Below are 11,412 nucleotides of genomic sequence, written 5' to 3' on the forward strand. Positions count from 1 at the left end.
CCTGAGGCACCGCTGGTTGTACAGTTCCTGCAGTTCTGGTAGCTTACATCCTGTTACGTGCTGGGCCGCGCGCCTCACTCTTCTTAGCGCCCTGCGGTCCATGGTGGTACAGTTCCCGTACCAGGTGGTGAAGCAGCCAGTCAGCAGGCTTTCAATGGTGCCTCTGTAGAAGTCCCTGAGGATTTTTGGCCTCAGCCCAAATTTCTTCAGTCGTCTGAGTCCGTGTAGTTGCTGTTGGGCCTTTTTGACAACAGTTGCGGTGTGGCTGGCCCATGTCAGGTCCTGGTGGATGTTGACTCCCAGGTACTTGAAGCTGTCCACCTTTTCCACCACTGTGCCATTGATGGTGATTGGGGGGTGTGCGACCCCCCCCCCCCTGTAGTCTACAATGATCTCCTTGGTCTTGGAGACGTTTTGAGAGAGGTGGTTGTCCTGGCACCATTGTTCCAGGGCCTCCACCTCCTTTCTGTAGGCCGTCTCGTCGCTCCTGGAGATCAGCCCCACGACCGCTGTGTCATCTGCAAACTTCACGATGGTGTTCGAGGTATGAGTCGCCACGCAGTTGTGGGTGTAGAGGTCATACCAGAAGGGGCTGGAGACGCATCCTATGCTGATGGTCAGTGGGGAGGAGGTGAGGTTACCCACTCTCACCACCTGGCGGCGGTCTGTCAGAAAGTCCAGGATCCAGTCACACATTGCTGTGTTTAGTCCCAGATCCGGAGAGGGGTAGGAGAGGAGGGGGGGAGGTGGGGGGGTGCTCTGGCAGAGGGGTCAAACCTTGCGTACCTGTTGCGTTGAGTTCGTCCGGCAGGGTGGGTGTTATGTTTGGGTTTTGTTGTTTTTCCCCTTTGAAGTCTGTAGCAGCATGGAGTCCACTCCACAGATGTCTGGGGTTGTTAGAGTCCAGTTTGGACTCCAGCTGCTTTCCATATTCTCTCCGTGCTTTTTTGATTGAGACTCGGAGGGCGTATCGTGTCTGCTTGTATTCTTCAGGCGTTCCGGACTTGAAGGCGGTGGTCCTGGCGTGAAGGGCAGCCCGAACATCACTGTTGATCCAGGGTTTCTGATTTGGCATTATTCTGATTATTTTTGTTGGGACTATGTCCTTGGTGCATTTTTTTTATGAAGCATGACACAGTTTCTGCATATTCTTCCATGCCTCCTGTGTTGAACTCCTCCCATGCCACTTGGTCAAAGCAGTCTCTCAGGATGTCGTCTGATTGGTCTGACCAGCAGTGGGCGGTTCGGAGGGCCGGGGGGTGTCGCTTGAGTTTTTGTTTGTGCCTGGGGACGAGGAAGATGGAGGCGTGGTCCGATTTGCCGAAGGGGGGTCGGGGTGTAGCCTTGTAACAATGGGGGATGTTTGTGTAACATTGATCCAGTATGTTTTTGCCTCGTGTGTTGAAGTAGATGTGCTGATGGAGGGTGGGCATTCTCCTTTTCAGGTTAACCCTGTTAAAGTCGCCCGCCACTATTAGCGCTGTTTCTGGCTGTTTGGCCTCCTGTGCGCTGATTGCGCGGTGCAGCTCTCTTAGTGCGTTAGTGGTGTTTGTCTGTGGTGGGATGTATACTGCAGCGATGGTGACTGTTGTAAATTCCCTTGGACTGTAATGAGGTACGCACTGAAGCATAACATACTCCAAGTCTGCTGAGCAATACGTCCCGATGTTAGTGTTGTTGACACTCCAGTTCTTGTTAACTCATTCAGGGCCAATGACGTCTTTGACGTGTTATCAGGAATAGCCCAGAGGGCCAATGACGTGTTTGACGTGTTTTTGTTTTTATTCGTGCAGCGCATAGTTAAAACACTTCCCCAGCCTGTCACATGGTATCAGGTCCCTATCATCTAAGACAACACGTGAACAAACACATACCGCAGCTGTTGTTTTGAAATTGAGCAAGACGAAAAGCAGAAAACGGGTAACGCTTCCTTGTGCAGACAGGAGAAACGCCATTGAAACGCCCTCGGCGCGCTGCACGAGCTGGAGTCGCCTTCCTCTGTGCCAGCCAGGAGAAAACGGGAGAAAGTAATCAAGAGATGTGTTTGATCATCGGAGGAATGAGGAAATGATCGATCAGTTTGCGAGGGCGGTGAGGACGTGTTGAATAGCCGAGGGGAAAACGGGAACGATCAAATAGCAGAGAGGATATGACAGGGAGACATGGACGAGGACGGGTGTACCAGAACAAATCAAAATAAACACAGGAACAGCTAGGCAGCAGCGGGCAGAAGGCAGTCACAGCAGCCCGCTGTCCTTCTCAAGAGCTCTTCAGTTGGTTCATGAAATCGCTGGGCTGCGTGCCCTCCAGTGTTGCTCCTGGCCAATCCCAGCGCCACAGGGCGTGGTTATTGCTTATCCTATGTGGGGTTAGAAATCTAAAAGGGGGATCGTGTGTGTGTGTGTGTGTGTGTGTGTGTGTGTGTGTGTGTCTGTCTGTCTGTCTGTCGGTGTGTCTGTCTGTCTGTCTGTCTGTCTGTCTGTCTGTCTGTCTGCAGACTCACTCACACCGAGTAAACTGTATTGTTGAATGTAAAAAAAAAGCACTTCATGTGTATATATATATATATATATATATATTTTTTTTTTTTTTTTTGTCATTTGTGTCCTAACGAATAATATTTACATGTCTGATGTCAATACAGTTCAAAATAAAAGAATTGAGAGTGAGTTCTGCCTGAGATTGTGCCCTTTTACAAAAATTGCCTTTTCTCCTGTTTATTTTCTCTGGGAGACCTTCTGGGGGAAAACAGGGTGTATATAAATGGCTATAAGTAGAGTACAGAACATGCTAAAAGCTCACTTTTTTTTTCCTGGTGAACCCAGAGACGTACATCTTCATTTTGAGGTATTGCAAATCACTCTGGTGCTAATAGATAATTTACTGTGGGTCTTGAAAGATGACCAACAATTATGAAAATCTTTGGCCTGTGCTAAATATTGGCAGTCCTAAACTGGCCCTGAATGAGTTAACTCATTGAGTGCCAGCCACTTTTGGAGAACGGACGCTCCCAGTGCCAGAGTTTTCAGAGCGTTTTCAGTGATTTCTCGAGGCCCACAGAATATTGTGTGATATTACTATGTAAACACCGAACACGCACAAAGAACGAGCTGGCTCTATTGTATCATCAGCAAAAAAAAGTTTATTGATACCATTTTCCGTTCTTTAGTTATGAGCCGGAGAAGATAGGTCGTTTTGAGCAAATACAGGCGTTTCAAATTATTAGCTGAGATATTCCGCCTTTTGTGAAATGGAGCATTTCAAGCACATTCACTCAGTCTGAAGCTAATATTTTCTGATGTAGTGACGTGGTGTAGTTGTGTGATGCCCTGCGTGCCCCACCCCCCCTCCCCCCCTCAGCTGCAAACTCCTCCCCACAACACACAGCCTCACGCACCCACTCTATTTTCTCCGTTTTTGTGCGGCGGCTCCCAGCGCGACACGGAAGAGCCAAACCGGACTGCTGAATGGTTTGGCGTCGGGTGCTGCTTTTTCTAATTGGGTGCTTTCTCTTTCTAATCGTGTGGAGAAACTATACAGACAGACAGACAGAGACAGAGGGGCTCAGTTGTGGGCGCGGATTGACTGCTATTCGCAGCCAACCTCAGCTCCAGACAGAGCAATCTATATGGCTCTGGCTGCAGCATGCATCGGTTTCTCTTTGATCACGGCTTTTTCCTGCTGTTTTCGGACCTTTCTATAATCTGGAGAGCACTGTCGCCACCTAATAAGTCCGTAAAATAGGTTATACACCTTCAATAGCTCCCATATTTGTACAGGAGATGCCTGATGCTTTGATCCACGTCCCACCATCAAAAAACGCATTTGACGTCGATCGACGTCCTTGGCACTCTACGTCACTATTTACTTTGACGTCAATCGACGTCCTTGGCACTCAATGAGTTAACCATCAGACAAACACCGCCGCCCCTCGTCTTACCGGATCGTTCTGCGTCTCTGTCCCCTCTGTGAACGCTGAATCCGGGTAATGTGATGGCGTGATCCGCTGTTTCAGGTGAGAGCCAGGTTTCAGTCAAACACAGAATGTTACAGCTCGCTATGTCCGTTTGGAATTGTGCCCGTGCTCTCAGTTCGCACTTTTTTTTCTCTAGTGCCTGAACATTAGCCAGAAGAACGCTGGGCAGAGGTGGCTTGTTTGCGCGTCTCCTCAGGCGGGTCATTAATCCTCCTTGCGTCCCTCTTTTCCGTTGCTGTTGTTTAAGTTCAGGAAATTCAGAGAGGTCGGGAGCCAACCAGTCCTGGTTGGGTTGGTTTTGTGCAATCCTGATGTTTATTAGCGCATCCCTAGTGTATCTGTGCGTGGTGGCGTTGGCGAAGCCGGTGCCAGTGTTGTTGTGGTTGGCGGTGTCCTCCATGTTGTGCGCGCGGCGAGAACAATGATGATTCAGTGAAAATGTTTTAATTAGGCTACCTCTTGATAGGGCTGTCCCAAACGATTATTTTCTTATCGATTAATCTAACGATTATTTTTTCGATTAGTCGATTAATCTAACGATTATTTTTTATTTAATTTTGTTATTATATAACAATAAATTTACCCAAAACAAATAAATAACCAAAAACTTCTCAATTTCAGTATTTTATTTAACCATCTCATAATGCATATGATCATATCATTGATATGATCATATGAATTATTATTATTATTATTAATATTATTATTATAATAGATAGTACCTGCTTATTTGTCAGTTGCCTGCTCTCATTACGAAAATACTGGACCACCTGACACATAGATTAAATTGATCATCATCATGATTCATTACTGTATGTATGAACCCTTTCCCTAAACTGAGGAGGATCAGTATTTTTACAGGACATGGATTTATTTAATCACCGGATTAATGTGCATTGTGCAGCTAACTCAACCAAATGTATGTTTGCATCAGTGTGGGGGTAAGGAAATAAATAATACAAACGATTTACAGACTAACAGTCACAGACTGTAACAATGGTCTGTAACGTTAGTTTTGATCTCATCTTACATGGCCGTGAACGCAAACAGAAGAATGTAAACACCCGAATAGCACTGTTAGTGTTAAATGATGCACGCAGTAAATTAACGTGAGCAACAACAGACTAACAATGGTCTGTAACGTTAGTTTAATAAATTTTCTACATGTTAGCTGTGAAAGCAAACGGAAATATGTACGTTAAAGTTAAACGGCCGAATAACACCGTTAAATGGTGTAATGTTATGTTCGCTGCGGTGCAGAAATGACTTTCAACATGACGGTGATGGTTTAGAAACTACGCTAAGTCAATGGTAAGTGACTACCACTATCAGAAACACGTTCCATGTTAACTCATTGAGCGCCAATGACGTCTTTAATGTCTTATCAGGAATGTGCCTCCCCGCCAAAGACGTGTTTAACGTGTTTTTGTTTTTATTAGTGCAGCGCGTAGTTCAAAGACTTCCCCAGCCTGTGACATGGTATCAGGTCCCTGGCCTCAAAGACAAGCCGACAACACGTTATCAAACAACTACGCAGCTGTTGTTTTGAAATGGAAGAGGAGGAGAAAACGGAGAAACGCTGCCTGTTGCAGAGAGGAGAAACGCCATTGAAACGCCCCTCGGCACGCTGCGCTGGTCGCCTTGCTGCAGGGTGAACCTGGATTGAGTTGTTCGCGGTAGTCAACCCGTGACCAACATGATCGATCCGGTTCCAGCGCCTGGTCCCAAAGCCAAGCCGGACCCCGTTCCCACTCGCAGCATTCGTCCCAGCCCGAACGAGAGGAGGAAAACGATGCAGAGGCAGAGGAGGCTAGACGCTGATCTCAGACCAGTTTGGTGTTCCCCTCCTATGCTAATTTGCGGGGCGATCAATAGTGTTCCCTGGGAAGGAGGTGCGATCCAGCAGCAGCTGTGGACAGAACTCTCTCTGTGTGTGTGTGTGTGTGTGTGTGTGTGTGTGTGTGTTGATGTTACTTGGATAAAAGTGTCTGCTAAATGACGAAATGTAATGTAATGTAAAGAGACACACATGGGCCCCACTCACTCACACTGAGTAAACTGTATTGTTGAATGTAAAAAAAGCACTTCATGTATGTATATATATACATGTATATATATATATATATATATATATTTTTTTTTTGTCATTTGTGTCATAACGAATAATATTTACATGTCTGATGTGAAATACAGTTCTAAATAAAAGAATTGAGAGCGAGTTCTGCCTGAGATTGTGTCCTTTACAAAAATGCCTTTTTATCCTATTTCCCTTCTCAGAGAGACCTTTTTGGTGAAAACAGGGTGTATATAAATGGCTATAAGTAGAGTACAGAACATGCTAAAAGCTCACTTTTTTTTCTGGTGAACCCAGAGACGTACATCTTCAACAATCAACCAACAATTATGAAAATCTTTGGCCTGTGCTAAATATTGGCAGTCCTAAACTGGCCATGAATGAGTTAATGCTAATATACATATATATTATATGTATATTTTTAGCTGCATCGCCTATGGTTGTTGCCATAGTTTGTGGATCAGCCAAGACAGCCATGCGTCCACTACTTTCTCTGGCCATCGCTGCAATCTTTTTTGTTTTGTGACGATTGTGACGCGTCGAGGCACGTAGCGTGCGTCGACGTAATTACGTAGTTGACGTCATCGTAGTTGACTCGCTGGGACAGCCCTACCTCTTGATTCATAATAGAAATATACAAAAAAGAAAATAATTATCATATAAATACATACATACATTTCTAGCTGAATGCCAGTTCAGCTAGAAAGGAATGCGTGAAGCCTGCAATATTTATAGTGTATTAAAAAAATGATTAAAAAGTACAAATGAAGATATCTGTTTTTGCAGGTGAACTTCTCTATTTGAACAAGAGAAAATAATTACATGTTCTCTCAGAGAAGAATGTTGGGTTTCACATCACATCAGCAGGAAAATGAGAGTTCAGGTATTTTCTCTGATATTATTGTGCAGGTAAAACAGAATTTAAACAGGCTGTTGAATAGTAACAGTGATACTGACCTAAGAGTCTCCAGTCTGCAGTGTGGACTCTGCAGTCCAACAGAGAGCAGCTTCACTGATGAATCTTGCAGGTCATTGTTACTCAGGTCCAGCTCTCTCAGACTAGAGGACTGGGAGCTGAGAACTGAGGCCAGAGCTTCACAGCTTCTCTCTGACAGCTGACAGCCACTCAGCCTGAAGGAGAATTAGTGATGAAAAAACAACATTGAAAATGTTTATTTCCCTCCTCACAACATGTTGAATCTATCCAGTTGGTATGCACTTACCGAGCTTTATTGGAGGCTTTGACCACTGGCAGCAGCATCAGAAGAGCCTCCTCTGAAGCAGAGTATTTATTCAGGTCAAACATGTCCAGGTCTTCTTCTGATGACAGTAAGATGAAGGCCAGAGCTGACCACTGAGTAGCGGAGAATTTGCCTGTGGAGAGACTTCCAAAACTCATGTGGTCTTGGATCTCCTTCACAAGAGAACGGTCATTCAGCTCATTCAGACAGTGGAACAGATTGATGATTCTCTCTGAAGACGGATTCTGCCTGATCTTTTCCTTGATGTACTGGACTGTATCCTGATTGGTCTGTGAGCTACTTCCTATCTGTGGCAGCAGGCCTCGTAGGAGAGTCTGATTGGTCTCCAGTGAAAGACCCAGGAGGAAGCGGAGGAACAAGTCCAGGTGTCCATTTGGACTCTGTGAAGCCTTGTCCACAGCACTCTGGTAGAAGAGAGTTTTGGATTTATTTTCTAACGTCTGCTCGTCTAACATGGCTCCTGGCTGTTCTGTTTTTTTCTTGGTTATTTGTTTTGCTTTCTTCAAACGGGAGAATGGCCATTTACTCATAAACCCTTCGCTGGACATTGATTCAAAATAGTCACCAGTGTGGGAGGTTGACTGATGTTCTGACTGGTTCTCTGACAGCAGATTGACAGATTTGTCTGTGGAGGTTGACTGGTTCTCTGACAGCAGATCGACAGATTTGTCTGTGGAGAGTGATTGTGGTTCTGACAGCAGATTGACACCAGAGTCGATGAATGAGATGATGACATGAACAGCAGCCAGAAACTCCTGAATACTCAGATGGACAAAGCAGAAGACTTTGTCCTGGTACAGCCCACACTCCTCTTTAAAGATCTGTGTGAACACTCCTGAGTACACGGAAGCTGCTCTCATATCAATACCACACTCTTTCAGGTCGGCTTCATAGAAGATCAGGTTGCCTTTCTCCAGCTGCTCAAAAGCCAGTTTTCCCAGAGAAAGAATCATGTGTGGATCTGTGTCAGCTCTCTCATGGTACTTGATGTTCAGTTTGGACTGAACCACCAGGAAGTGGATGTACATCTCAGTCAGGGTCTTGGGTAGGTCTTCTCTCTCACTGGTTCTCAACACATATTCCAGAACATTAGCAGTGATCCAGCAGAAGAGTGGAATGTGGCACATGATGAGGAGGCTTCTTGAAGCCTTGATGTGGGAGATGATTATCGTGGCCTGCTGCTCATCTCTGAATCTCTTCCTGAAGTACTCCACTTTCTGTGGGTCAGTGAAGCCTCTCACCTCTGTCACCACATCAATACACTCAGGAGGGATCTGATTGGCTGCTGCAGGTCGTGTGGTCATCCAGAGGTGAGCAGCGGGAAGCAGTTTCCCCTTGATGAGGTTTGTCAGCAACACGTCCACTGAGGTCGACTCTGTAACATCAGTCACGATCTCGTTGTTCTGGAAGTCTAGAGGAAGTCGACACTCATCCAGACCGTCAAAGATTAGCACAACCTGGAACTTATCAAACCTGCAGATTTCTGCTTCTTTGGTCTCAGGAAAAAAGTGATGAAGAAGTTCCACCAAGCTGAACTTTTTCCCTTTCAGCAGATTCAGCTCTCGGAAAGTGAATGGAAATATGAACTCTATATCCTGGTTGACTTTCTCTTCAGCCCAGTCCAAAGTAAACTTTTGTGTTAAGACTGTTTTCCCAATACCAGCCACTCCCTTTGTCATCAATGTTCTGGTTGGTTTGTCTCTTCCAGGTAAGGGTTTAAAGATGTCTTCACATTTGATTGTTGTTTCTGGTCTGGCTGGTTTCCTGGATGCTGCTTCAATCTGTCTGACCTCATGTTCATCATTGACCTCTCCACTCCCTCCTTCTGTGAGGTAATGCTCTGTGTACATCTGACCCAGAAGTGTTGGGTTTCCTGCTTTAGCAATCCCCTCAAACAAACACTGAAACCTCTCCTTCAGACTGGATTTGTGTTGTTGTTGTGGATGTTGATGTTGAGTTTCTGAAAGAACAAATGAACAATGAGCAGATGTTTCAGTAAACATGAAAAATGTGAACATTTCCTGGTAAATGTGTATCTCCACTCCATGACATCTCTTCAGCTCATCACTGGTGAATTGACAAACAGGTCCTGACTGTGTGCAGCTCAGTGTGAAAGACAACTGGTGTGCTGCTGTTTTGTTTGCCAGCATGCAGTGTTCAGCATATTACACTTGCATTAACAAATTAATAATTTTACCAGATTATCCAGAGGGATTTCGCTCATTTACTTTTCTACTTTGTAATGAATAGATCTTGTTTGGCAAATGTTTATGTTTTCAGCAGTTTGGACATAGTCATGGCTTTTTTTAATTTAAAACTATATCCACTATATGCCGTAAAGTTCCAACATGAAGGTGGCTACTCAGTTTGTTGATCTGGAATGTTCTTGTTGGAATGGATTATTTGGCTTATTCCAAACAAATAATGACTCAAATATATTCAGAAAAATAAAATGGGCCTTTACAAGTCAAATGAGATCAGAATAAGCCAAACTCAAATTAAATGTTCTCTATAATCATTTGTTTCTTGTTTCGTTTGTTGCGGTTGAGAACTGTGGCTCAATCGCGTCTTCCAGCTATGGCTTGCATACCTGATTCAAATTAATTAGATGAGGAGGATCTTGAAAAGAAAAACAAAACTGGCTCTAACAGACATGATTCACCCATTCTCCACCATCTTTGCTCTCTCTCCATGTCATTAAAGCTGTGAAAGCTTCTTACTCCTCTGCAGCTCCTCAGCCAGCTCATCCTGCTTCATTCTCCTCAGGAAGAGCAGTGTGATATTTAGAAAAGCCTCTGTGCTGCTCCTCCTCTGCTCTTCCTCCACACCGTCCACCTCCTCCTCATCCTCCCTCTGACTCTCTGAGCATTCTGCCTCATCTGGACTCAGAACCCTCTGGAATCTTCTCAGCTCCTTCTTCACAAAGGTGACGATGTTCTCCTCAAGCAGCTGCAACAGAATAATATACATATTAAACCTTCATACTAAAATCTGCAGACAAAATCAAAATCAAAGACAAAACACAAAATCAAATCCATCTTACAGAGAGTGAAAGCCCGCACTGATCTAAAGAGTGCAGCATGGAGATTCAACATGATCTCACAAAAAATTATGAAATAGAAATGTTAACCCAAAGCGCAAAACATTCTAGTTTCACAACAATGGTTCTAAAATTGTTGAATGTGAATGTCACTTTCTGCCTCAATCCACAGCTACTTCCTGGTTACCAAGCCGGGCGTGGCCACCGACTCGCCCCAGTAGCGAGTTGTGAGAGCCTCGTCCTCGCCTCATCTCCGGCCTGCCTGGGCCCCTGACCTCTAGCGGCTAAACAACCGTTACTTTTAATTTTGATGCCGTTTTTGTGAACCTAGAACATCTTTGGGTTGTGGACCCATGTTACTGTCACAATTCTTTGTGAGACCTGAATGTTTTATATGATTATATTTATTATATATTATTATATATATATATATATTATTTATATTTATTTAAATTATTTATTTATATGATACTCCCCAAGCAGAAAATTATAATCATGACACTAGTCCGAGATACGTAATTTACTTAATTTTTAGAAATCCATCTTTCTTTCTTATTCTTAGTATTTATTAGGATTTTGCTTACATTATTGCAGGACTGGAGGTGTACTGCTGCAGTGAAAGTACTGACATCATATTTGGGGGACAAGTTACCAAATAGTTACAAAGTTAAGCGAGAGAGCCGACGCAGGTGATACTGATTGAGGACGCCGAAGTGACACCGGGAGCTATGATGGTCACACACGACACGAAGCTACGGTTCCTTGAGGACAGCACATCAACAATAGGATATCTGATCAACTACATGCAACAATATCACTATTACCAAGCATCCTTTAAATGAAAACCAGAACAAGCGACATCCGAAATGGTCCACCTCAAGCAGACGCCACAGAGCTGTGTATCATCAAGCCAACCATGACCCGGTTCAGAGCCACGGAGCTGTGTATCACCAAGCCAACCATGACCCGGTTCAGAGCCACGGAGCTGTGTATCACTAAGCCAACCGTGCCCCGGTTCAGAGCCATGCCACGACAGATAGCGGGGAAGATCAAGAAGAAG

General features: G+C 44.7%; 1 protein-coding gene across 1 annotated transcript in view; it reads right to left on the reverse strand.

Moving 5' to 3' along the window:
• LOC310775950 (protein NLRC3-like) overlaps window positions 1-10,603 on the reverse strand; it is a gene marked incomplete at its 5' end in the record, with an annotated part of 39,269 nt that extends 28,666 nt beyond the window's left edge. Inside the window, 4 exons of the mRNA XM_083636072.1 lie at window positions 7,008-7,181; window positions 7,274-9,272; window positions 10,033-10,228; window positions 10,529-10,603. Coding sequence (XP_083492198.1) covers window positions 7,008-7,181; window positions 7,274-9,272; window positions 10,033-10,228; window positions 10,529-10,603 — 2,444 coding nt within the window. The remainder of the gene's footprint in view (window positions 1-7,007; window positions 7,182-7,273; window positions 9,273-10,032; window positions 10,229-10,528) is intronic.
• Between the last annotated feature and the right edge of the window lie 809 nt (window positions 10,604-11,412).

Source organism: Poromitra crassiceps (genome assembly GCF_964638095.1).
Source record: "Poromitra crassiceps genome assembly, chromosome: 4".
Classification (NCBI taxonomy): Eukaryota; Metazoa; Chordata; class Actinopteri; order Beryciformes; family Melamphaidae; genus Poromitra; species Poromitra crassiceps.